The following is a 27,930-nucleotide window of genomic DNA, read 5'->3' on the forward strand; positions in this document are numbered from 1 at the left end:
CTCCAAAACAAAGTGTCTGTAAAGGTGCCTGCCATCTCTCTCTCTGTTTCTGCTGATACTTACTCTCTTGTTAAAAGGTGATGAAGTTTGCAGCGTAACCCAGCCATCAGTGTTCTAGTTTTAAGGTTTTGCATACCTCAAAGTGTGTCTAAAAGTCTCTTGGCAAGAGAAAAAAAGCCAAAATCCACCTAGGTCATTAAAAAGAAACCGAATTCCACGTTTTACAAATGAACAGACACAAATGCAGACTTGACTACTTGGCAGTTGATTAAAGCAGATGTGTCCTTTTTCATCTCTCAAAGGTTTGGGTCCTGTTCAACACTGGGTACAGAAATATATTCAATATACAGTCATTTGTACGTAAAGATTTCTTAAGTTGTAAGCACTTAGAAATATACATTGATTGCATTTAAAGTGGCTGTAGACAACTTATCATAATGAAGTAATTGATTGCACAAATTTGTAATGGATGTAAAATAAAGACGACATTAGCATTTAAATTGGCTCCCTATAAGACTCGCTTTCTCTATGAAATTATGTCTGGTTCTGAGTAGTGTTCTCCCTTTCACAATAAAAAGCCCAAACACAATACTTTCTGAATCACTGCAGGAAGTAATGTGCTAAAATGCAAATACAAATAGCTTACAGTAGCTCCCAATTAGTTGAACAATCGGAAAACCGCAAGGACTGTGGAAACACCTACTGGCAAAGGATTGTGGATGCAAATTATGCAAAGAGGAAGAAAAAACATTCTATCTAAAGCTAGATAACACAATCTACGTATTGACAGCATGAGTACAACAAAAACAGTATGCATGTTGATGCAAACGACGATGTTCGGTAAACGATCAATCAAAATCGAAGGATCAAATGTATTTTTAAATGGAGCAGAAATAGAACTAGTCTCCCAGTGCAAGTATCTTGAACAGGGAGTGTCATATTGGACTCGCACTTGACTTTTTAAGAAACATATCCAGAAAGTATCCAATACCATTAAATTCAACTTGCAACATTTTAAACAAATTAGACCTTTTTCTTAACTGTCAATGCTGCAAAGTCATACCTCCACTTTATGATTCTATCCCACATTGAATACTGTTTTACAAACTGGTCGTTTGCTTGTGCCACACACCTGAAACCCATAGAACAGCTGTTCAAGAGAGCTATCCAGGTGTTTGACAGAAAGCCACAGTCATACCACCACTGTACCATCCTTGAAAATCACAATTTCTTGAGTTTTTGACATTTTTATGTCTTTTAAAAGTATGTGTTTTAAAAAAAAAAATATTTACATGGGCTGGCCCCCCTCCCCTTGGGGCAGGGGTCGGCAACCCAAAATGTTGAAAGAGCCATATTGGGGGAATTCATCCACAGAAAACACACTGGACGCAGCACTAGGTCAGAAACCAGAGGAGACTGTGAAGTCCACCACAGACGGACCACCTTTGGACAAAATGTCCTCTCCATTAAAGGCAGCTCATTGTGGAATAGCATCCCAACTGAGATACGGGATTGTCCCACTCTCAATAGTTTTAAAGGTCAACTTAAAGAATGGTTGAGCAACAAACAGACGTGTAATCACCGCTAAATAAATGCACTTTAGCACAGGGGTATCTCCTCTTGCACTTTATGTAGCGCTTTTATCTTATCTTGCACTTTATATATGATAGCTGCTACATTGTACTGCCATGTGGTAAATGCTTGTATGCTGCTCATGCTCTTTCTGCATATCATGTATTTTATTTTTGCTATATATATATAAATGTCATGTTCTTATATGCTGTATGTGACGGGGCTACAGATGGAAATTAGCTCAGAGCTAAAATCCGGCTCATTTACAGTTGTAAGCATTATTTTTGTTTTAAAGTGTTCATCAATGTGCACTACGGTGGCCCTTAAGAAAATTAAACATTAAAATATGTTATCGATGTCCCCATTCCCAGTTTGTTTTTGGGAATAATTTTGATGTTTACTATGTTTTGGTAGCTCTTAACAAAACAGAATTTTTGTAAAAGACTGCGACTCTAAAAGGCAAGTTTGTGATTTTAACACTGTTTCGATGAAACAATACATTATACAATATTACGACTTTTTTGCCATATTTTTAACACAATCTTTTTTTTGTGGTTGTAGGGCTTCAAGATATTTTGCATGTCATGCATAAACACGGTGTCATATTTTCCTTGAAACTGACATGCTGCCCGTTTTACAAAACAAGTTATTTTTCTGCTTCTTCATCCTCTGAATTTTCCTCCCCCGTCCCTCTTCCTTCAGCCAGCACAACAAGAATCAAGGTGGATCTGTGAAATGAAACACCTCTTCCCAAAGCGTGACTTCCCTATTGAGAGCATGCGTCTAGGGCAGTAGGGTCTAAACCAATTGGTCAGATAAACTAACATGCAGAACGTACGGTATGTTTGAAGACTAACCATTTATCCAGTTCAAGCTGTCTTTAAGATGTGACATTGCGCTCTGACTATTTCCCGTAAAATGGTGAAAAACTATTACTTATTCTTAAATTTGACCTCTTGCTGCTTGGTTGAAAATGATAGTTGAAAAATAACTTTAAAAAAAAAAAGACTCAAACAGCGAGGGACATTATACTGGTGAAAAAACTCTCAATTCTACAGATGACTCCCCCCCACTCAACGCAATAAGTCCCTCCCTCCACTCAGCAAAGCATCTAAAACTAAGGACCCCACTAAGACGACAGTTTGAAAACTAGCTATGGATCTGAGAAAAACCAAGTCTCCCCCCGTGAGTTGCAGCCAGGAACAAACTCCTGGACTACCATCATCACCACCATTCTGGACACCCGAATCTTGCAGTACTACTGCTGCTTATTTTGCTCCTTGGGCCAAGACTTCTCTGTTTATGGACACAGTGAAATCAGTGTTGGTTGATATTGTGGAGGGGGTGATACATCGGTACAGAGAAGAAATATGCAACGGATGCCGAGTCATTCACCCCGGCCAGAGGCAACACGATTGTGTGAATGACATGCCCGATTTTTTCTTCAGAAACAATTACAACACGTTAATGAAAAGACTCTGGCTCACCGACTTCATTACTGAGATCAACCAGACTCTTATTGATAAAGAAATGTTCACGGATGATTGGATGATCCAAGGCGCTTCGGAGGCTTTTCTGCACAATCTCAAAAATTGTAAACGCCTCAAGGAGAGACTTGAAAAGATCCATGCCGAGTTGGATGGAGAAGAAGAAGACTAATAACCTGCGGTTGGTTGAAGCCAGGGATTTTTTCTTTTTCGATACATTGACTTTTTCTTTAAAGTAAAATAAAAATGGGGAACTACTATGCAAAACGCTCTGTATATATTGATCAGAATGTAGTCAATACCCTTTTAATAAGTGTGGTGATGAGGACGATTGAAAACAGAGTGAATAGTGATCCCCGTGTAAACAGAATGGCTGAAGTTTGTAAACTAGAAGACATTTTGGATATCGTTCGTTCTGGCAGTACTATTCCTGGTCATTGGGAAACGATTGTAAACGAAACATTTAAAGTTGTCCTGGAATCTTCATTTTCCGAAACATTCTGTAACATTACCGAAGAAATGAAACAAACATCAAAAGTGTATCATGTGCTCTCATTGTATGCTCTTTTTGTAGATGTAATGCATCTTTGTGTCAAAAACAGCATACACATGAATATTTTGACTGAAGTGAAAAAACTCCATCATGATATTTCCAGTAATCTGGGGAATTCTAAGCTGGAGACGGTCCTGGGGATGTTACAATCAGTATAACTATTGATTTTGTGTGTGAAAATGTTTAAATGTAAATAGGACATTTTTTTTTTTTTAAATAAAAAAAAGTGTTTTTTACATTTTAAAAACTGTTGTCTTCATTATAGCAAGGGGAGCGTGTCTGATACATGTGTATTACAGTCCTTCACATGCACTGTTGTCTTCATTATAACAAGGGGAGGGTAACAGTGAAGATGTATGATACATGTGTATTGAAACGTGCGTATTATACCCCCACAGAAACACAGAAACATGGAAACACAGAAACACAGAAAACACTGAAACCACTGAAACACTGAAAAAACACAGAAACACTGAAACACCGACACACAGAAACACCGAAACACAGAGACACAGAATTACAGAAACACAGAAACACAGAAACACAGAGACACAGAAACACAGAAACACAGAAACATGGAAACACAGAAAACACAGAAACACAGAAACACAAAAACACAAAAACACAAAAACACTGAAACACCGACACACCGAGACACAGAACCACAGAAACACAGAAACATAGAAACACAAAAACACAGAGAAACACAGAAACACAGAAACACAAAAACACAAAAACACTGAAACACCGACACACCGAGACACAGAACCACAGAAACACAGAAACACAAAAACACAAAAACACTGAAACACCGACACACCCAGACACAGAACCACAGAAACACAGAAACACAGAAACACAAAAACACAGAAACACAGAAACACAAAAACACAGACACAAAGAAAACACAGAAACACCGACACACAGAAACACCGACACACAGAAACACAGAAAACACAGAAACACAGAACCACAGAACCAAAGAAAACACAGAAAACACAGAAACACAGAAACACAAAAACACAAAAAACACAAAAACACTGAAACACCGACACACAGAAACACCGAAAACACAAAAAACAGGCTTGTGTGCTAGTCTGGTTTTTGAATAAACACATCAGTATTTTAAAAAGTCGATGGGAGGCTGATACTATTTGACTTTTTAAAATACTGATGTGTTTATTCAAAAACCAGACTAGCACACAAGCCTGTTTTTTGTGTTTTCGGTGTTTCAGTGTTTTTGTGTTTTTGTGTTTCTGTGTTTCTGTGGTTCTGTGTCGCGGTGTGTCGGTGTTTCAGTGTTTTTGTGTTTTTGTGTTTTTGTGTTTCTGTGTTTCTGTGTTTCTCTGTGTTTTTGTGTTTCTATGTTTCTGTGTTTCTGTGGTTCTGTGTCTCGGTGTGTCGGTGTTTCAGTGTTTTTGTGTTTTTGTGTTTCTGTGTTTCTGTGTTTTCTGTGTTTCCATGTTTCTGTGTTTCTGTGATTCTGTGTCTCTGTGTTTCTGTGTTTCTGTGTTTCTGTAATTCTGTGTCTCTGTGTTTCGGCGTTTCTGTGTTTCAGTGTTTCTGTGTTTTTTCAGTGTTTCAGTGGTTTCAGTGTTTTCTGTGTTTCTGTGTTTCCATGTTTCTGTGTTTCTGTGGGGGTATAATACGCACGTTTCAATACACATGTATCATACATCTTCACTGTTACCCTCCCCTTGTTATAATGAAGACAACAGTGCATGTGAAGGACTGTAATACACATGTATCAGACACGCTCCCCTTGCTATAATGAAGACAACAGTTTTTAAAATGTAAAAAACACTTTTTTTTATTTAAAAAAAAAAAATGTCCTATTTACATTTAAACATTTTCACACACAAAATCAATAGTTATACTGATTGTAACATCCCCAGGACCGTCTCCAGCTTAGAATTCTCCAGATTACTGGAAATATCATGATGGAGTTTTTTCACTTCAGTCAAAATATTCATGTGTATGCTGTTTTTGACACAAAGATGCATTACATCTACAAACAGAGCATACAATGAGAGCACATGATACACTTTTGATGTTTGTTTCATTTCTTCGGTAATGTTACAGAATGTTTCGGAAAATGAAGATTCCAGGACCACTTTAAATGTTTCGTTTACAATCGTTTCCCAATGACCAGGAATAGTACTGCCAGAACGAACGATATCCAAAATGTCTTCTAGTTTACAAACTTCAGCCATTCTGTTTACACGGGGATCACTATTCACTCTGTTTTCAATCGTCCTCATCACCACACTTATTAAAAGGGTATTGACTACATTCTGAACAGAGCGTTTTGCATAGTAGTTCCCCATTTTTATTTTACTTTAAAGAAAAAGTCAATGTATCGAAAAAGAAAAAATCCCTGGCTTCAACCAACCGCAGGTTATTAGTCTTCTTCTCCATCCAACTCGGCATGGATCTTTTCAAGTCTCTCCTTGAGGCGTCTACAATTTTTGAGATTGTGCAGAAAAGCCTCCGAAGCGCCTTGGATCATCCAATCATCCGTGAACATTTCTTTATCAATAAGAGTCTGGTTGATCTCAGTAATGAAGTCGGTGAGCCAGAGTCTTTTCATTAACGCGTTGTAATTGTTTCTGAAGAAAAAATCGGGCATGTCATTCACACAATCGTGTTGCCTCTGGCCGGGGTGAATGACTCGGCATCCGTTGCATATTTCTTCTCTGTACCGATGTATCACCCCCTCCACAATATCAACCAACACTGATTTCACTGTGTCCATAAACAGAGAAGTCTTGGCCCAAGGAGCAAAATAAGCAGCAGTAGTACTGCAAGATTCGGGTGTCCAGAATGGTGGTGATGATGGTAGTCCAGGAGTTTGTTCCTGGCTGCAACTCACGGGGGGAGACTTGGTTTTTCTCAGATCCATAGCTAGTTTTCAAACTGTCGTCTTAGTGGGGTCCTTAGTTTTAGATGCTTTGTGGAGTGGAGGGAGGGACTTATTGCGTTGAGTGGGGGGGAGTCATCTGTAGAATTGAGAGTTTTTTCACCAGTATAATGTCCCTCGCTGTTTGAGTCTTTTTTTTTTTAAAGTTATTTTTCAACTATCATTTTCAACCAAGCAGCAAGAGGTCAAATTTAAGAATAAGTAATAGTTTTTCACCATTTTACGGGAAATAGTCAGAGCGCAATGTCACATCTTAAAGACAGCTTGAACTGGATAAATGGTTAGTCTTCAAACATACCATACGTTCTGCATGTTGGTTTATCTGGCCAATTGGTTTAGACCCTACTGCCCTAGACGCATGCTCTCAATAGGGAAGTCACGCTTTGGGAAGAGGTGTTTAATTTCACAGATCCACCTTGATTCTTGTTGTGCTGGCTGAAGGAAGAGGGACGGGGGAGGAAAATTCAGAGGATGAAGAAGCAGAAAAATAACTTGTTTTGTAAAACGGGCAGCACGTCAGTTTCAAGGAAAATATGACACCGTGTTTATGCAGGACATGCAAAATATCTTGAAGCCCTACAACCACAAAAAAAAGATTGTGTTAAAAATATGGCAAAAAAGTCGTAATATTGTATAATGTATTGTTTCATCGAAACAGTGTTAAAATCACAAACTTGCCTTTTAGAGTCGCAGTCTTTTACAAAAATTCTGTTTTGTTAAGAGCTACCAAAACATAGTAAACATCAAAATTATTCCCAAAAACAAACTGGGAATGGGGACATCGATAACATATTTTAATGTTTAATTTTCTTCAGGGCTACCGTAGTGCACATTGATGAACACTTTAAAACAAAAATAATGCTTACAAGTGTAAATGAGCCGGATTTTAGCTCTGAGCTAATTTCCATCTGTAGCCCCGTCACATACAGCATATAAGAACATGACATTTATATATATATAGCAAAAATAAAATACATGATATGCAGAAAGAGCATGAGCAGCATACAAGCATTTACCACATTTACCACAATCCCGTATCTCAGTTGGGGGGCTATTCCACAATGAGCTGCCTTTAATGGAGAGGACATTTTGTCCAAAGGTGGTCCGTCTATGGTGGACTTCACAGTCTCCTCTGGTTTCTGACCTAGTGCTGCGTCCAGTGTGTTTTCTGTGGATGAATTCCCCCAAGGGGAGGGGGGCCAGCCCATGTAAATATTATTTTTTTAAAAACACATACTTTTAAAAGACATACAAATTTCAAAAACTCAAGAAATTGTGATTTTCAAGGATGATACAGTGGTGGTATGACTGTGGCTTTCTGTCAAACACCTGTATAGCTCTCTTGAACAGCTGTTCTATGGGTTTCAGGTGTGTGGCACAAGCAAACGACCAGTTTGTAAAACAGTATTCAATGTGGGATAGAATCATACAGTGGAGGTATGACTTTGCAGCATTGACAGTTAAGAAAAAGGTCTAATTTGTTTAAAATGTTGCAAGTTGAATTTAATGGTATTGGATACTTTCTGGATATGTTTCTTAAAAAGTCAAGTGCGAGTCCAATATGACACTCCCTGTTCAAGATACTTGCACTGGGAGACTAGTTCTATTTCTGCTCCATTTAAAAATACATTTGATCCTTCGATTTTGATTGATCGTTTTTAGACACACTTTGAGGTATGCAAAACCTTAAAACTAGAACACTGATGGCTGGGTTACGCTGCAAACTTCATCACCTTTTAACAAGAGAGTAAGTATCAGCAGAAACAGAGAGAGAGATGGCAGGCACCTTTACAGACACTTTGTTTTAGAGAGAACCCATCCCCCCTCTGTCTAGTGATAAGATGGCAGGAAGGGGGGAGGAGGGGGCAGGGCCAGGCTCACACACACACACACACACACACACACACACACACACACACACACACACACACACACACACACACACACACACACACACACACACACACACACACACACACACACACACACACACGCACACACCAAAAGGCCTGACAGCCATAGGACGAGGTAAGGGTGACAGTAAGGGGTTGTGTGACTAACTTTTGACGAGGAAGGTGCTTTCTTTGTTCTGATCAGCCCCAATCTGCATACTCTGTCTGAATACATTGAGAGTTACTTTTGACTCTACCAGTGTTCCACTGGAGTCATAGCTTTCTGAACTTATTTCTTAGCAGCAATTCGGTTTCTTTTAAATGGCCTAGGCGAATTTTGGCTTTTTTTTTTTTTTTCTCTTGCCAAGATACTTTTAGACACACTTTGAGGTATGCAAAGCCTTAAAACTAGAACACTGATGGCTGGCATACGCTGCAAACTTCATCGCCTTTTAACAAGAGAGTAAGTATATAAAACGTTATTTTGTATATTTTACACATCAGCAGAAACAGAGAGAGAGAGAGAGATGGAAGGAAGGGGTGAGGAAGTCTCCCCCAACTCTACAGACACAGGCCATAGAAAAGAGGAAAGTGTGACATTAGGAAGGCAAAAGGTGTTTTCTTTGTTCTGATCAGACCGAATCCGCATACTCTGTCTGAAATACCTGGAGAGTTACTTTTGTTAGAGCTTTCAGAGCTTTCTGAACTTATTTCTTAGCAACACTGGGCATTTTTGTGTTGTATTGTATACAGTTGAAAAGTGCACAGATAAACATTCAAGCATGGGCGGTAAAAATGTGTCTCCTCAGGCTCTCTAATACACACACAGTCATCTCTGTGGTGCCTGCCTGCTTTCCAGGACTTTTTACAGCCTCTGGCCGACTGCAGGGCCATGGGGTGTTAAGACAGGCACCTATAGCTCTGGAGTGAAGGTCTCCCCACACACACACACACACACACACACACACACACACACACACACACACACACACACACACACACACACACACACACACACACACACACACACACACACACACACACACACACACACACACACACACACACACACACACACACACACACACACACACACACACACACACACACACACACATCCTTGGGAGGACATCAGTGAAGGTCCCCACACCCTCACACACACAAACACACACACACACACACTCACACACACACACACACACACACACATGGGGGGCGGGCCCACCTGTCACTTTTTATGCATACTAATGTGATTGAAACATTTTTTATGATACACCATAAGGCGCAACAGTGGGGGCTTTTCACACCTGTGAATACACATCAACCCCCTCCTATCGACGGATCTCACACCTACTTAGGATATCACACCTACTTGAGATCTCACACCTCGAACAAAGGGGAGGCGGGACTTAGCTCATTAGCATAAGTAGGTAGAGGTGTGACCTGTCACAGCACCTGTCACCTTCTATGCATACTAATGAGACGAAAGCGGGATGAATCTTACTACTACTGCTTTCTATTAAGACTTCTTGTATCCATACAGTTACAATAATGCTATTAATAACATACCTGCTCTACTTCCTCTCCCACTGTGTTTCCTGCTTTGTCCTGACTTCTGCCACCCCATCTCACCTGCAACACAGCGCAAGTACTGTTATGTAGCATTTCTTTAGAAGTTTTTAATATCCAATTAGGCATGCCATGCACAACATTTAAAAATCCTTTGCATTAAAGATGTTATGTACCTCGCATTTTGCTGTATGGGCTTTAGCATGCATCACGCTAAGAAATTGCCTCATTTCGGTCAAAGGCAGAAGCTCTGGTAATCCCCCGGCTATTTTGTTAAGGTATGGCCAGTACCTAAGAAGCAGGAGCAGCATTTTGTGACAATATCAATATCATCTAAAATGACTGCTGAGGCATAGGCCATTTTAAACATTGTTGTGGATGTGCAATATGACAGTGAGGATTACCTGCATGTTACATCCATACAGAAGAAGTCAACATTTGCCTTCTTGGACATCTCTTTTTGGAAAAACATTGGGTAAGCGTATATTTCTCCACGGAATTGGTTCAGTCCTCGTAAGAGAAACCCATGTCTGATTAATCAGAAGAAAATCTAGTTGTTAATAATAAACTGACACAGGAAGGCCTGGCTTAAGCACTCATCTCTGTCATCTAGGTGGTTATAACAAAAAATAACACTTGGATGCTACAAATGATGGATCAATTCCGCTTCACCATCAAAAGTGTTTAATGCTTCCAATTCTTACAAAGACTTAGACTTTGATTGTTATTAAAACTGAAATAATGAGACCAGACTCAAGAACCAAACACATATACACACACAGACACACTTACAAATACATACCTGCAAACTGCCACTTGAAGGCCCTCCTCGTCTATCTGGGCACCAGACTTTTTTTGACATCTCTCTGCCAGCGGTGAATTTGGCAGTACCACAGACGGCACTGTCATTTCCCTATAAAGTCAGTTTATTACACAAAAGTTTTGACATATATAAAAAAGAACACCACAGGTGTAACTGCAACAATCGTAATAAGAAAAAAAACATCGACAAGGTCAACAAATGTTGCGACTTCCTCGTCCTTGGCCAGGAACAAGCCCTCATAGATTGGCGGCTCCTTGGTCCTGTCCATGATAAGTTAACATACAAGTCAATAATAAAAATCACAAAGCACTACATTACTATGATTTGTTTTAATGTCTGTTATGGCTACTCAAACACAACCCCAAGGGCTACTATTTGTATTAGCGGTGTGTTCTTTATCATTTTCATTAATACCTATACCTACCCTTTTGACTTGGAAAAGCGGTAATGCTTGCCGTTTCCATCACAGCAGACAGCCAACATGTCTGGAGAACATGCTGGACAAACAAAGTGATGGACCTGGCACATATCCTCTTGTTTGTACTGACAGAAGCAAAACTCGAAGAAGCTTCGCTGAAATGTATCAGCACAGATACTACCTGTCTGTATATTGATTTAAAAAAAGTGGATTAGTAATTGTTTTGAAAGCAATGCCAACAATTAATAATATGGTATACAGTAATATGATATTGTTTTTTGTATGTTTCCGTGTGATTCAGGCAGATTTACCCGTCCAGCTTGAACAGATCTGTGCTCCAACATTTTCAGAAATGCCTGCCTGGACATGGCTGGTGCTGTCACCTTCATGTGCTCGAATGAGGTGAACACATCATATTTGTAAAGCGTCTGGCAGCTGGTGCAAGCTGGCCAGTACCGATACAAAAGCAGGTCTTTAACCTCAGGAGTCCATTCTGCAGAGCAGGATGGACAGGATTTCCGAGGCAAGCAGACATTGTATCGTCCTGTGAACAAATGGACAAAGTAAAGTTATTTCTGTAATCAAACTGTGAGTTTTGCCTTAACATATTGTATTTTATACATAGATGTGCATATATGATGTATTAGCTATTTGACATGGCATTTGGGTGTTGTCTGAAAATGACCAGGTGATAAAAATCTTTGCGTTGCACAAAGTGGTAAAACTCTGCCGTACAATACTACTTGTACAAAAAGAAGGGCTTTCAGAACAACTTACCGTTGATGGTGACCACAGAAATATGCTTCCAAGGAGTAACTGTGACGTCATCAGAGCATTCACAGATTGACCTTGGAGTAGGAACAGGCAGTTGACATACTGCAATATAGAAAATAAGTTAGGAAGGGTTTATTTACAGTTTTTCCTTAATTCTCCAGATTATCAAGATATTCAATAACATTTTGCATAATTTCCACATATCTTGCAGCACCTAGTCAAAACCAATCATACTTTTTCCCATCAGCTATGTACACTTCCCATTCACACTTAATTTTGGGAACAACACTATAATGGGACATTGTAATGTAATGTTAATCTTTACATACTTTGTTCACAAAACTGAGGCTGGCCATTTTCATCCACCACCACAGCAGTTGTAGGGGGAATGGGCGCCAGAAATCCATTGAACGCAGCCTCTTTGTCATGGAAGATATTCCTCTTGTGGGCCTCAATGTCACAGGTTGCAGAGAGGAACTCCATGTCCAGTGGAACACAGTCCAGGCACCTAATAGCCGCTTCTTCTGCACAGCATCTGTGGCACTTCTGAATGGCTATTCTCTCAGCTGAGAGTTTTGCATTAAAAAGCATTGGCCTAGCAGTTTTCATTCTCACATCTGTGAGAAGCTGCCTTTGTGCCCAAGCAGAAACCGTTCCGTCTGTTGCCCCCAGAACCTGGACTGAAGTTAGGGTGTCTCTTAACTCTTGGAGATGTGTTTCTAAAAAATAAAACAGCTGTTAAGACACCTAAAACTGGTATGATGGATATTAAGGTAGTATACTGAAACACTTTTGAGTTGGAAAAATATATGCGGACTAATAATAGCAACATGCTATGAATCATTATATGCATCCAAAGCAATATTAGCAAGTGATACTTATACCAAATATGCATTCTCTTGTCATGAAACAGTCAACACTCAATACTTTATTATGATTAACTAGATGAATATAAAAATGGAAAAATTGGGAAAAACTGTAGTGCCAGTCAACTGCTGTTATAATCAATATACTCACCAAGACTACCGAACTCTTGATGTTCTAGCAGAAGGCCTTCCTCATGCACAGGATCGTCTCTTCTGGCTTGTGAAGCTGCAGAGACAGTCATTTTTGCTTAACCCTTCAATCAATCTAAAATTACACCAATTAATTGTAATATGAAAATGCTCTGTAAGGTATGCAGGTAATGAAACTAAGAAAATATTACCACAGCATCACAATGACAATTTACATTTGCCATACTTTTATCCAAATCGAGGTACACATGTTCAAAAATACAACACAAGCAAGGATTATCAGTCACAGGCTCTTACAATATCTTGATTTAATTTGAAAATGTTTTAAACATTGCAACAGATTTGTCAAGAGGTATCTTTACATTACATAATGTCATACTGTGTACACCAAAATAACTTTGTTATGAATTATCTTTATTCTTAGATTTAGAAATCATGATATAGTAAAGAACAAACCTGATGCGGAGCGTTGAGTTTCCCGTTGTCTCTCACGTCTGCGTGTGACCACTGGATTAGAAACGGGTCTCTTCCTGCTTTTTCAAAAGTTACAAAGTTGTAATAAAACATAAGACAGCAGCACTTATATTTGAGCAATTATTTAACGGTTGCATAAAAAGGTCTAACGGACCCTTTACATTATATCAATAAAAAGCAATAGCAATGATTATATTACAGACTTGGGTATTAACTTATCATGAAAAGCCTCACCCTGGCCTCATGGACAAGAGCCTCGCTAATCAATGCTGCCATGTGCATCCTGGCCTCATTGGTATCCTCAAAGATCCTCACTTCACAGTTGAGGGACATGGCATACAAAGAGAGAGTGAGTGATTAAAAGACAAAGTGAGAGAGAGTGATTGAAAAAGAGAAGGTGAGAGAGGGATTGAAAGAGAAAGTGAGAGAGTGATAGAAAGAGAGACAGTGAGTAGTTACATTCATCCCGCTTTCGTCTCATTAGTATGCATAAAAAGTGACAGGTCACACCTCCCCCAATTATGCAAATGAGCTAAGTCCCGCCTCCCCTTTGATCGAGGTGTGAGATCTCAAGTAGGTGTGATATCCCAAGTAGGTGTGAGAGCCGTCGATAGGAGGGGGGTGATGTGTATTCACACGTGTGAAAAGCCCCCACTCTTGCGCCTTATGGTGTATAATAAAAAAATAAAAAAATTAAATGCTGTTTCAATCACATTAGTATGCATAAAAACTGACAGGTGGGCCCGCCCCCAAGTGTGTGTGTGTGTGTGTGTGTGTGTGTGTGTGTGTGTGTGTGTGTGTGTGTGTGTGTGTGTGTGTGTGTGTGTGTGTGTGTGTGTGTGTGTGTGTGTGTGTGTGTGTGTGTGTGTGTGTGTGATGGTCTCCCCTAACCCCTGCTGTGGACCGGGCTACATCAAATCTTATTTTAGCCCCTAAAGAAAAGCCCACCATAAACATAATAATTAAAAATAGTATTGATGTATGTTACCACTTTCCTTCTTCGTCAGACAGAGGGGTGACTGTGTGAGCCTGGCCCTGCCCCCTCTTCCCCCCTTCCTGTCATCTTATCACTAGACAGAGGGGGGATTTAATTTAAAAACACTTACCTTACACTTGTATTTGTTCTCTCTAAAACACAGTGTCTGTAAAGGTGGGGGAGACTGTCTCCCCCTTCCTGCCATCTCTCTCTGTTTCTGCTGATGTGTAAAATATACAAAATAACGTTTTATATACTTACTCTCTTGTTAAAAGGTGATGAAGTTTGCAGCGTAAGCCAGCCATCAGTGTTCTAGTTTTAAGGCTTTGCATACCTCAAAGTGTGTCTAAAAGTATCTTGGCAAGAGAAAAAAAAGCCAAAATTTGCCTAGGCCATTAAAAAAAAAAGAATTGCTGCTAAGAAATAAGTTCAGAAAGCTCTGACTCGAGTGGAACACTGTTAGAGTCAAAAGTAACTCTCAATGTATTCAGACAGAGTATGCAGATTGGGGCTGATCAGAACAAAGAAAGCACCTTTTGCCTTCCTAGTCAAAAGTGTTGATTAAGTTAGTCTGCACACACTCCCTTACTGTCACCCTTACCTCTTCCTATGGCTGTCAGGCCTTTTGGTGTGTGTGTGTGTGTGTGTGTGTGTGTGTGTGTGTGTGTGTGTGTGTGTGTGTGTGTGTGTGTGTGTGTGTGTGTGTGTGTGTGTGCGTGTGTGTGTGTGTGAGCCTGGCCCTGCCCCCTACTCCCCCCTTCCTGCCATCTTATCACTAGACAGAGGGGGGATGGATTTTAAAAACACTTACCTTACACTTGTATTTGTTCTCTCTAAAACACAGTGTCTGTAAAGGTGGGGGAGACTGTCTCCCCCTTCCTGCCATCTCTCTCTGTTTCTGCTGATGTGTAAAATATACAAAATAACGTTTTATATACTTACTCTCTTGTTAAATGGGATGAAGTTTGCAGCGTAAGCCAGCCATCAGTGTTCTAGCTTTAAGGTTTTGCATACCTCAAAGTGTGTCTAAAAGTATCTTGGCAAGAGAAAAAAGCCAAAATCCGCCTAGGCCATTAAAAAGAAACCGAATTCCACGTTTTACAAATGAACAGACACAAATGCAGACTTGACTACTTGGCAGTTGATTAAAGCAGATTTGTCCTTTTTCATCTCTCAAAGGTTTGGGTCCTGTTCAACACTGGGTACAGAAATATATTCAATATACAGTCATTTGTACGTAAAGACATTTTAAAGTTGTAAGCACTTAGAAATATACATTTGATTGCATTTAAAGTGGCTGTAGACAACTTACCATAATGAAGTAGTTGATTGCACAAATTTGTAATGGATGTAGAATAAAGACGGCATTAGCATTTAAATTGGCTCCCTATAAGTCTCGCTTTCTCTATGAAAAAATGTCTGGCTCTGAGTAGTGTTCTCCCTTTCACAATAAAAAGCCCAAACACAATACTTTCTGAATCACTGCAGGAAGTAATGTGCTAAAATGCAAATACAAATAGCTTACAGTAGCTCCCAATTAGTTGAACAATTGGAAAACCGCAAGGACTGTGGAAACACCTACTGGCAAAGGATTGTGGATGCAAATTATGCAAAGAGGAAGAAAAAACATTCTATCTAAAGCTATATAACACAATCTGCATATTGACAGTATGAGTACAACAAAAACAGTATGCATGTTGATGCAAACGACGATGTTCAGTAAACGATCAATCACAATCGAAGGATCCAATGTATTTTTAAATGGAGCAGAAATAGAACTAGTCTCCCATTTCAAGTATGGCCGACTCCAGCACCTCGTCTCCGGTTGGCTGTCCGTCCGACACCAGCTCCCCGTGTCCTGATGGCTGTCCGTCCGACGCCAGCTCCCCGAGTCCTGTCGGCATACCGGCCGACTCCAGCACCTCGTCTCCTGTTGGCTGTCCGTCCGACGCCAGCTCCCCGGGTTCTGTTGGCGAACCAACCCACTCAAGTGTCGTTGGAGGTCCCGCAGACTGCCCTTCTGCCGGGGGTCCTGCCAACCCCATGTCCTGAGCCGTTGGAGGTCCCGCAGACTGCGCTTCTGCCGAGGGTCCTGCCAACTCCATGTCTGGTCCCGTTGGAGGTCCCGCAGACTACTCTTCTGTCGGGGGTCCTGCCAACCCCATGTCCTGTGCCGTTGGAGGTCCCGCAGACTACTCTTCTGCCGAGGGTCCTGCCAACTCCATGTCTGGTCCCGTTGGAGGTCCCGCAGACTACTCTTCTGCCGGGGGTCCTGCCAACCCCATGTCCTGTGCCGTTGGAGGTCCCGCAGACTACTCTTCTGCCGAGGGTCCTGCCAACTCCATGTCTGGTCCCGTTGGAGGTCCCGCAGACTACTCTTCTGCCGGGGGTCCTGCCAACCCCATGTCCTGTGCCGTTGGAGGTCCCGCAGACTACTCTTCTGCCGGGGGTCCTGCCAACTCCATGTCTTGTCACGTTGGAGGTCCCGCAGACTACTCTTCTGCCGGGGGTCCTGCCAACTCCATGTCTGGTTCCGTTGGAGGTCCCGCAGACTACTCTTCTGCCGGGGTCCTGCCAACCCCATGTCCTGTCGCGTTGGGGATCCCGCAGACTACTCTTCTGCCGGGGGTCCTGCCAACCCCATGTCCTGAGCCGTTGGAGGTCCCGCAGACTGCTCTTCTGCCGGGGGTCCTGCCAACCCCAGGTCCTGTGCCGTTGGAGATCCCGCAGACTACTCTTCTGCCGGGGGGCCTGCCAACTCCGTGTCGTGTCCCGTTGGAGGTCCCGCAGACTACTCTTCTGCCGGGGGTCCTGCCAACCCCATGTCCTGAGCCGTTGGAGGTCCCGCAGACTGCTCTTCTGCCGGGGGTCCTGCCAACTCCATGTCTTGCCACGTTGGAGGTCCCGCCGACTACTCTTCCGCTGGGGGTCCTGCCAACTCCATGTCCTGTCGCATTAGGGATTCCGCCGACTGCTCTCCTGCCGGGGGTCCTGCCGGTCCTGTGTCCTCTTCCATGGGGGATCTTGCCGACACCGGCTCCTGACCGGCCTCCGGAGCTGTCTGGTCTTCACCCCTCCTCGGACTCTGCCTTGCCCCCGGGCCGTCCGCCCGAGATTCCCTCCATGGATTCTGCCTTGCCCCCGGGCCGTCCGCCCGAATTCCCCTTTTTGAACTCTGCCTTGCCCCCGGGCCGTCCGCCCGAATTCCCCTTTTTTTAACTCTGCCTTGCCCCCAGGCCGTTCGCCCGAGACCCGTCCTCCAGACCCCCTCCACCCACCCTGCTTGATTTTTGTTTTTTTGGGACGTCTGGAATCCGTCCCTTGAGGGGGGGGGGTTATGTCACGATTCTCATGTTATGTCACGTTTATAGTTTTGTAGGTTTGGGTGTTTTTGCTGTTTTCCATGTCATGTTTTCCTTTGGGTTATTGTCTGGTCCTTTTCCCTGTGTTTTCCTCTTGTCATTAGTTTCCCTGGTGTGTCTAATTGTCTGATTATGTTCACCTGGGCCCCTGTGTTTTCTCCTCCCTCCTCACCTGTGTCTTGTTGTGTGATTGAGTCTTGTGTGTATTTAAGTTCTGGGTTGTCTGTCTGTCTTGGTCGGTTCGTCTTGTTCCCTGACTAGTTCTGCGGTGAGTGTTCTGTTTTGTCATTGTCTATATAGATCATAGCCTTGAAATAAAGGAAGTTTCAGTTTATATCTGCATTTGGGTCCTGCTTGTTTCACAAACCGTGACATTGAGAGCATGCGTCTAGGGCAGTAGGGTCTAAACCAATTGGCCAGATATACTAACATGCAGAAGGTACGGTATGTTTGAAGACTAACCATTTATCCAGTTCAAGCTGTCTTTAAGATGTGACATTGTGCTCTGACTATTTCCCGTAAAATGGTGACAAACTATTACTTCTTAAATTTGACCTCTTGCTGCTTGGTTGAAAATGATAGATGAAAAATAACTTTTAAAAAAAAGACTCAAACAGTGAGGAACATTATACCGGTGAAAAAACTCTCAATTCTACAGATGACTCCCCCCATTCAACGCAATAAGTCCCACCCCACTCAGCAAAGCATCTAAAACTAAGGACCCCCACTAAGACGACAGTTTGAAAACTAGCCATGGATCTGAGAAAAACCAAGTCTGATGTAGCCTACCCTTATTATCACCAGGATAACGGATATGGGCTTAATGAATGGATGTTACAAAGTAGGGGAGAGGATGTTCCCGAAGAAGAGCTCTCCTCTATATCATATCCATGTAAGGTCTTTAGGACAAAAGAGGACTATGATAACATGACATATGAAGAATATCTTTCTTTAAAAGATGGTATTATAGATGACCTTTATAGAAACAATATATCTCATATAGGGCTGGGCGATAATTCGATCTCGGTTCGGGATCGCGATAACATTTTGATCGATTGCGATATTATGCTTGGGACATATTATTCGATATGACATCTTAATAAAAAGTAGGCCGCCTAGGCGCAACAACACCAGTATCAGTTTGGCTGCTGTATGCCGGTAGGACACGCCCACGAGCGAGCAGCGTGGCTACAGAGTGAGACTGAAGACAGAGGGAGAAAGGGATGAACAAAGAAGTTGTCAAAAATGAGAGAAACTAAAGAGGACCGTGAAAGTGAAATTATTGGCGAACGCGAAAGCGACACCGTAGGCCTACTAGAAGACATAGTTGACAAAAAATGTCACACCACGTCAGCTGTGTGGACATGGTTCGGTTACGGCAAAAGCGACCAGGAGCAGACGAAGCCGGTCTGCAAAATATGCCGGTGGGTAGTACCAGCCAGGACGGGGAATACGACTAACCTTTTCAATCACCTGAAAAGGCACCACCCCACTAACTACACAGAGAGTGTGACACTGCGGGCTCAAGCTAGCACACCACACATGAAGCTAAGCCACACACACACGTCGCCCGGTAACATCAATAAACAACAATCCATCCAGTCGTGCTTTGCAGCCATTGCCCCGTATGAAAAACAGTCAAAGCGGAGCAAAACTATAACGAGCGCTATCACTTATTGCCTCGCTAAAGATATGATGCCCCTGTACACAGTGGAAAAAGAAGGCTTCAGGAAACTGATCAAAGTGTTAGACCCCAGGTACGAGCTCCCTGGTAGAAAATACTTTTCTCGGACGGCGATGCCACAGCTTTATAATGAATGCCGTCGTAAGGTGGAAATTCATCTGAATGATGTTAAATACTTTGCCACCACCACCGATCTATGGTCTAGCCGTACATCGGAGCCATATATGAGTCTCACGATTCATTTCATTGACGAGGAGTGGGCTCTACACAGCAAATGCTTACAGACAGCATACTTCCCAGAGGACCATACTGGGGAAATCATCAGCCAGGGGCTGGAGGATGCACTCAAATCCTGGGGCCTTAGGGAAGACCGACAGGTGTGCATCACAACAGACAACGGTGCAAACGTTGTCAAGGCTGTTTCCCTCAAAGGCTGGTCCCGGCTGCAGTGCTTTGGTCATCGACTGCACCTTGCCATTGGTAAGTTCATGATGATAGGCTAATAATAAAAAAAGTTCATGATGATGTCAAAGGCTACATTTTCAGCTCTAATAATAGCTCAGTGTAATGATTCGTATTCTTATACACTGTTGCCCATAAAGCTGGAATAAAATGTATATTTTTACCTCTTCTCATGAAATGATAGTAACAATGTGATTTATTCTTCATAAAGTATATTCTCAAAATTGGTAACTGGGACTCAGTAGCCTATGTAATTATTGCACCTGGTAATTACTGATGTGTATAAATTGGAATAGAAATAGGAATGTATCTGAAAACAAAATTATTTCACTTTACATGCCTCAATAAACCAATGTACAGGCTATCACTTTATAACTATTGATACTGATACTAGGTGATAATTCGATCATTACTAACATTTTGCATCTAAGATGTATTTGAATGAAGAGTTTATATTCTATCACTGTACTCAACTTAAATTGAGGAAAAATATGTTTATGTGTGTAGTCTAATTGATTTTCATATCAAGGATGTCATGACAATATTATGATTTATTATTATAAGACAGAAACTAATTTTTAAATAATACTTAATACTAATAATACTACATTTTTGTCATCTACAGAGCGAAGTGTGAGAGACAAGAGAATAGAGAGAGCCATGGGTGTGAGCAAAAAAGTGGTTAGTACTTTCTCATACTCATGGAAGAAGAAAAAAGAACTAACAGCTGCACAAAAGGAGCTCGACCTACCTGAGCACCGGTTGATGACAGAATCACCTACCAGGTGGGGTTCTCGCCATGCAATGATAGCACGAGTACTGGAGCAGGAGAAGGCCATTTCAAAGGTTTTATCTGCTGATAGAAAAACAAGGCACCTGGCTCTCTCATGGCAAGACATTGAGGTCTTGGAGTCTGTACACAAGGCCCTTAATCCACTTGTTGAGTTCACTGATGCCCTCTCTGGTGAAGCACATGTCAGTGTCTCTTGTGTGAAACCTGTCCTACAGCTCTTCAATACAGAGGTCTTGAAGCCAGGAGAGGATGACACAGAGCTAACGAAGGCCATCAAAACTACTATCACCACATATTTGAATGAAAAGTATGATGATGATGCCACTGATGACCTCCTTAACATGGCATCTCTTGTTGATCCTCGCTTCAAGACCCGCTACATCCAAGGTGACAAGGTAGAGGCTGTGAAATCCAGAGCTGTGGCACAGATCCTGGGTGACTGTCAGAGCACACCACAGTCTACTCTCACACCTACAGCTACTGCTACTGCTACAGCTTCAGCTCCACCAGCCAAAATGCAGAGGAAGACACTGGGCAGCTTTTTCAAGAAGTCCTACTCTGTTTCTACCTCTAGTCTAACAGATGAGCAGGATGTTGAGGCTGAACTGAACAGTTACCTGCTAGCTCCAGAAGTAGACGGTGAGACCAACCCCCTGGCATGGTGGAAAATCCACTGCACATCATACCCCAGAGTGAGCTTCCTGGCAAAGCGGTATCTATGTATTCCTGCCACCAGCTCACCCTCAGAGCGTGCTTTTAGTACAAGTGGCAATATTGTGTCCTGCCATAGGGCAGCTTTAAAGCCAGATGTGGTGAACAGACTTGTCTTTCTTGCAAAAAACCTGTAATGGGGTAAATGATGTTCACTACTGCACAAGATGTAGAATAACTGTGACTGGTTTACTATGTTTACACATTACACATGTTTTTTATGTTTAGCACTTTAATGTGTCAGAGGGTCTGACCCACTTGGTTTTGTACTGCCTTGGTTTTGTACAAATATTTGAGATTATTATTATTTAATAATTGTTTTTTTTTTTTTATTCTGTATGAGCGAAAGCATTTTGTTCTCACTATTGGAAGGCATTAAACTTTATTATAAAGTTTCAGTGAATCTCTTGTTTCTTCAAGCTTCAGGATGTCCCTCACACTGGCAGCATCTGCAAAAACTACATATCGTGATAAGAATCGAGATCGATCAATATGGAAAAACATATCGTGATAACATTTTTTTCCATATCGCCCAGCCCTAATCTCATACCACTCGCCAAGATCGCAAACGACATTTAGCAGATAAGAAAAGCAAAAGTAAAGAAAACCGAAGAAAAAGCTAAATGAAAAGGAGGAGAAAAATGAAAAGCAAATGCAGAATGCGAATGAAAAGAAACGGGACAATAAGATGGAAAACGAAAAAGACAAAAAGAAGGAAGGTGAAAAGAAAAAGGAACAAAGTGTCATAAATGTCAACTAACTATAGGATGGTGTTGTAGAGCCATTACCGGATCATAATAATCTTATAGATCAGCTACCGCTAACCGACTGCTGCGAATATGTTGAACAAATACCAAAAGCAATGGCAGAGTTTTGCTTCAATATAATGACAGAAAAAGCACGATACTACGGAATTGCCCAAATTGGCGACAGTGCCAGAGCATGTGTTAAAAGACTGTTGGAGGATCTCTATTCTAGTATCGGTTGCCATTACATCGAAGGATATGCCAAAATGTGTGACGACATAGACAAAGCTTTTGAAGACAATTATATGGTACCTGTCCTTACAGCTAAACAAATCATATGCCAGGTATTCAACAGACCACAAGAAGCACAAGAAGCCCCAGATAGGATTACATTCAGAGCTAATAATGGTGAAACCGAAGAAGAAGCAAAGCAGATTAAAATTGTTGCGGGTGAAAGGATAGAGAATTTGCAAGTGATGTTAATGCATTTATCTGATATAAAAAATGCATTCGTTTACTTCCAAGAGACCCCTAAACATCTACTTGGGCAATGTGAATTGAACGATAAACCGATCACTGTAAATGAAAGGCGGAGAGAAGCAGCAGTGCAAATCGTTAAGTCTATTACCTTGTATGCACTACGAAATTAACTTGGTAAAATGTAATATGTTTTTCTGAAAATGGGGTGAATGTTGTGTTTTCAATTAAACAACCAAAACAAATGAAAATGTGTTTTATTTTTGCTTTCATGTATAGTAATAGTATTGTAAACGAAACATTTAAAGTGGTCCTGGAATCTTCGTTTTCCGAAACATTCTGTAACATTACCGAAGAAATTAAACAAACACCAAAAGTGTATCATGTGCTCTCATTGTATGCTCTGTTTGTAGATGTAATGCATCTTTGTGTCAAAAACAGCATACACATGAATATTTTGACTGAAGTGAAAAAACTCCATCATGATATTTCCAGTAATCTGGGGGAATTCTAAGCTGGAGATGGTCCTGGTGATGTTACAATAACTATAAGTATTGAATTTGTGTGTGAAAAAAAAAAAATGTAAATAGGAAATTAAAAAAAAAGGTTTTTACATTTTAAAAACTGTTGTCTTCATTATAGCAAGGGGAGCGTGTCTGATACATGTGTATTACAGTCCTTCACATGCACTGTTGTCTTCATTATCTCTCTCACACACACACACACACACACACACACACACACACACACACACACTAGGAGTTTCACAACTACCAATATTTACTAGTCGACACGTTTTTCAAAATAGCAGTCGACTAGTCGTATGTCATAATAAAGACACGCAAAGAGAGGTGTACAACTGTATTTTATATTGGAACTCATACAGTAACATTAAACACTGCATTTTAAATTTGTGTTACATGGCTGAGTAAATAACAAACAGTAACTGGACTCACCAAAATCGACAGCAAAAAACTCTTGTTTACATAAATGCCACGTAAATCCAGTGCCCAACAGCGCAACACTTTATTCGCTGTCCTCCACGATAACGTCCACCTTTCCATATTTTTGGTTTGGTTTGAACACCAACGCATCGACATGTGAGGGAAGGAGGCTTGACCGCTTTCGGGTGACAGTGTTGCCTGCCAGGGAAAAAACCCTCTCACTCGGGGTGCTTGGCTGGAATAGCCAGGTAGCTCCTCGAAAGCGGGGGAAGCGGTGCACGTTTTCTGCCCACCACTCCAGTGGATTATCCATTGTGGGGATATGCGGTGTCCGCTGGCAGTAATCCCGTAGTTTATCATCCGCATCACTGTTGACCCGTATTTTCTTGCTGTTCGTTTGCCTCTGTTCAGTGCTGACGCCGGTCCGTTGCTCACTGGTGCTAGCATTACTGCTAGTGCTAGCTGTCGGCAGCGGGTGTTTCGTCTTCAGATGGTTGCGCATAGCAGATGCATTTGTATTGTACTTCAGTACAGCTGTACACAACTGACACTTCACTGTGGAGTTGGTTACATCTTTGTTGAAGTACTGCCATACATAAGAATGTCGGACGTGTTTTGGAGCATTTTGCAGCACCTCGTTTACCTCCATTTTTTTCACGACTAGTTGAATAGGGCCTACAGCGCAGAGTAGTGGTAAAGGTAGTCGACTAGTCGACTAGTCGATTAGTTGGTTTAACCCCTACACACACACACACACACACACACACACACACACACACACACACACACACACACACACACACACACACACACACACTTGGGTCAGTTTTTATGCATACTAATGTGATTGAAACAGCATTTGTTTTTTTTTGTTTTTTAAATTAAATTATATTTTTTATTATACACCATAAGGCGCAACAGTGGGGGCTTTTCACACCTGTGAATACACATCACCCCCCTCCTATCGACGGATCTCACACCTACTTGGGATATCACACCTACTTGAGATCTCACACCTCGATCAAAGGGGAGGCGGGACTTAGCTCATTTGCATAATTGGGGGAGGTGTGACCTGTCACTTTTTCATGCATACTAATGAGACGAAAGCGGGATGAATATAACTACTACAGTGAGAGAGAGAGTGGCTCTTAAAAGTGCCGTCGGTTTTATATGTGTGTGTGTGTGTGTGTGTGTGTGTGTGTGTGTGTGTGTGTGTGTGTGTGTGTGTGTGTGTGTGTGTGTGTGTGTGTGTGTGTGTGTGTGTGTGTGTGTGTGTGTGTGTGTGTGTGTGTGTGTGTGTGTGTGTGTGTGTGTGTGTGTGTGGATATATAGTTGTAAAGAAGCTGTACAACAGGAAAAATAAAAACATGATTAGGATTATTTAGAATAACAGTAACATATGTGCATTACTCTATTATGCAATAATAATTTAGTATAATTTATAGTGTGCATATTGTTATATTATGCGGGACATGGCATACAAACAATACAGACACAATATACAAACAATACACAAAATGTAGAGAGTGCAATAATAATTAATCTGTGCATTACTCTATAATAATTTAGTATAATTTATATATCTTATATCTTCTACTATATATTTTAATTCTACAACGTAACAATCCCAATGTCCCCACTGGCCAGTCAAATCCTCTGGAAAAACTCCAGGTCCACATTTTTGTTCCACTCCATTGCCGATTCCACTATTACAACTCTGTGTTGAAAGCTGTCTTTACAACACATGGGCAAATACAAGCATTTAAAAATATTTTTCGAGCAGGCACCTCCACTATCCAACTGTGCCGGGGACAGCTAATGTCATTTAGCTGTATAAACTAGAAATGCTATCCAGCTACAAACTTTGACCGGAAAGCCGGAGGCTAGCTGAACGTGGCCGCTAGCTTGCGCGTAGCCTATTGTAAAAGCTAAACACACTACAAAACTCAACATAATATCCAGGAATGAAACGCTATAGAGACTGTGCTACAGTGGAATAAATAAAAGCAATATCATTTCGTGTTTTAAAGAAATAAACTCCCCTTGTTTTTAGATACTTACTGTAGTCCGTTGTGAGTCAAGCGCGACATAACGTTGCCGTGGTAACGACGGCATCTTCTTCTGGTTTATCGTTGTTATAAAAAAAATGATTATTATTACTATTAATGATCAAATATGAATGTAATTGTCTTTTAAATAACATAAACTAAAGGGAACAATCTATTTGACACAGCTGAAGCTCTGGCCTTCCTTAAAAAATAACTAATTTAATAAAAATGCACCGTTTTTTTTAGAACAAACATTGGTAAATAATGCACCATAATACATTCTGACGAAAAAAATTTTTTTATTATGAATACAAATAAAATAAAAGAAGCCTCCCGTGAGTTACTACAAGCTATAAAGTAGATTTTTAAAACGTTTTATAGAATAAAAAGCTCACTGCAGGACGTTTAGAAATGCGTGTGTGCACCCCGACAAAGGAGCCTCGTTCACTTTACATTGGGGTTGTTTGCAATGTAAAGTGCAAATTTGCCCCTCCAGGATATTTGCACCTCCAGGAAAATGGCGTATTTCGCGCGTTGCATTCTGGGTAGCTCTTGACGTCACTGTGTGTGAAAGAATAAGTCTCCCCCTGGCCCACCTACATTTCTCCAGGCCCCACCCACACAATAATTCCTGGCTACGCCACTGGAGTGGACGGGGTGGTGGGTGGACGAGAGACACTATAGACGCGCTCGTGAACTGTCAACGGGGGGGCCTTTCTGCGCGACTATCACTCAAATACGGGACATAGTCTCAATGTGTGGGACGCGGGACAAATAATAAAAATGCTATGTGTGCAGTCCCGCACAGTGCGGGACACCTGGTCACCCTACACACACGGTTCTGTCCCTCACACACACACGCTTCAAATCAAGTTGCATAAATGCTTGAGCTACGTTTTTATTATAATTACTGTGAAATCTGCCTATTATGTTTTCGTCATTATTACAACAAACACACACTTGCAACTGATAACACTGGCAATGATTTTAGATGTATTAGGCTATTGAAAAAATAAATCATGCTTCAAATAAGTGGTGGTACGGCGTACCCCTACGTCCAACGCCCACTACACCACTGTATACAGTGCAATAATTATTTCATGCTAAATGGAGCTCTGTTGCTTGGATATCACTAGATCCTGTTACAGCATAATATAAGTACAAAACGATTTATGTTTACATTAGCATAATTACTAGCTAGCCGCTAGCTGCTAACTGCCGCCTCGTTAATATCAAATCCATCATAATAACAAATCATTACCATGCTGTCATGAACGCGCGGTTCTGTTACGTGTACGCAAATTGATGTGCTTGATGTGAACAAGCATTTTGGTTAAAGTTGCGCATGCGCTATGAGCGCACATACGGGTACTTCTCAGGCATGCCGGGTAATCTGTGACGTTTCGCTCTCTCAAAAGTTGGGCCATTTTATCATCATGCGCTAATGAGCAACTCTCATAGGAATGAATGAGGCCCCGCCTCCCACGCTGTATCCAGTTGTTATTATACATCCATGACCAAAACGCTCATAATACCCATGGATGTATAATAAGAACCATATTACCCTTCCTGTACCCGGGCCCGGTGACACGATGGAATTAAAAGAGCTCAGACCCTCACTTATATAGAGGTCGGAACATGTCATAAGTATAAATGGATACAAGCATAAATAAATGTAGGAATAAAAACATGAATAATTTCAGGAATAAATACAGGAATAAATATGATGCAGTGTTTTCAGTGAGATTCAGCGTGTGTGCTGTGGCTTAGCTGCAAGCAGTTGACTCACAACTGCAGGGTCCCTGTTTCAACGACTGAACAATACTTATTTTTTGTTGTTTATAAAAGCTACAGCTAAATGAAATAATGTAGCCTCCGCCTCCGTTGATATGCCGTTGTAAATGGCTTTATGGAAAGCAGGTGTGTATTCGGGGAGGGTGCACAGCTGATTGCAGCAGGTGAGTGGAAGTTGAGTCGGGAGCCAGGAGTGGCAGCCACCACGCCCACACAAACAACACAGGCAGGGGGAAACAAACAAAAAAACACAAAGGAGACGGCTGGAGCAGTACAGCCACCACAGCGTTACCTAATGCAACTCCACACTACGTCTTACGGTGCTGTGTACCGGTGGAGGGGTGAAAGAGGGGAGAGAGAGGAGCGAAGGGGGAGAGAGAGATGTAATACGGATTCCTGATAAACGTTTTGTTTGATAGGCTTCAGCTGTGGAGA

At 41.5% G+C, this 27,930-nt stretch overlaps 3 protein-coding genes across 8 annotated transcripts in view; 1 reads left to right on the plus strand and 2 right to left on the minus strand.

Annotated features, from left to right (window-relative positions):
- LOC307035529 (uncharacterized protein) overlaps window positions 1-10,573 on the minus strand; it is a 91,720-nt gene extending 81,147 nt beyond the window's left edge. For 2 of the 3 annotated variants that reach the window (XM_079674998.1, XM_079674996.1), the window contains exons 1-2: window positions 10,170-10,573; window positions 9,994-10,056 (exon numbers count right to left, since the gene is read on the minus strand). The gene's annotated coding sequence lies outside the window, so the exon portion shown is untranslated. The remainder of the gene's footprint in view (window positions 1-9,993; window positions 10,057-10,169) is intronic. The other variant, XR_013807123.1, reaches the window with a different exon arrangement.
- A 329-nt stretch (window positions 10,574-10,902) lies between these two features.
- The window catches only part of LOC307035525 (uncharacterized protein), a 113,581-nt gene continuing 96,553 nt past the window's right edge, over window positions 10,903-27,930 (minus strand). The window contains exons 2-10 of one of the 4 annotated variants that reach the window (XM_079674989.1): window positions 25,715-25,774; window positions 13,733-13,812; window positions 13,481-13,554; window positions 13,026-13,100; window positions 12,338-12,727; window positions 12,012-12,110; window positions 11,546-11,778; window positions 11,241-11,419; window positions 10,903-11,076 (exon numbers count right to left, since the gene is read on the minus strand). In XM_079674989.1, coding sequence (XP_079531115.1) covers window positions 10,923-11,076; window positions 11,241-11,419; window positions 11,546-11,778; window positions 12,012-12,110; window positions 12,338-12,727; window positions 13,026-13,100; window positions 13,481-13,554; window positions 13,733-13,743 — 1,215 coding nt within the window. In that variant the 5' untranslated portion in view covers window positions 13,744-13,812; window positions 25,715-25,774 and the 3' untranslated portion in view covers window positions 10,903-10,922. Of the gene's footprint in view, window positions 11,077-11,240; window positions 11,420-11,545; window positions 11,779-12,011; window positions 12,111-12,337; window positions 12,728-13,025; window positions 13,101-13,480; window positions 13,558-13,732; window positions 13,813-25,714; window positions 25,775-27,930 lie in introns of all 4 variants that reach the window. The other 3 variants (XM_079674988.1, XM_079674990.1, XM_079674987.1) reach the window with 3 other exon arrangements.
- LOC307037749 (E3 SUMO-protein ligase ZBED1-like) lies at window positions 17,414-22,015 on the plus strand. The gene is made up of 2 exons (XM_079678817.1): window positions 17,414-20,000; window positions 20,608-22,015. Exons 1-2 carry the CDS (start codon window positions 19,082-19,084, stop codon window positions 21,621-21,623), a joined length of 1,935 nt encoding a protein of 644 aa, XP_079534943.1. The 5' UTR covers window positions 17,414-19,081; the 3' UTR covers window positions 21,624-22,015.

The sequence above is a fragment of the Notothenia rossii genome (genome assembly GCF_949606895.1).
Source record: "Notothenia rossii genome assembly, chromosome: 4".
In the NCBI taxonomy this organism is placed as follows: domain Eukaryota; kingdom Metazoa; phylum Chordata; class Actinopteri; order Perciformes; family Nototheniidae; genus Notothenia; species Notothenia rossii.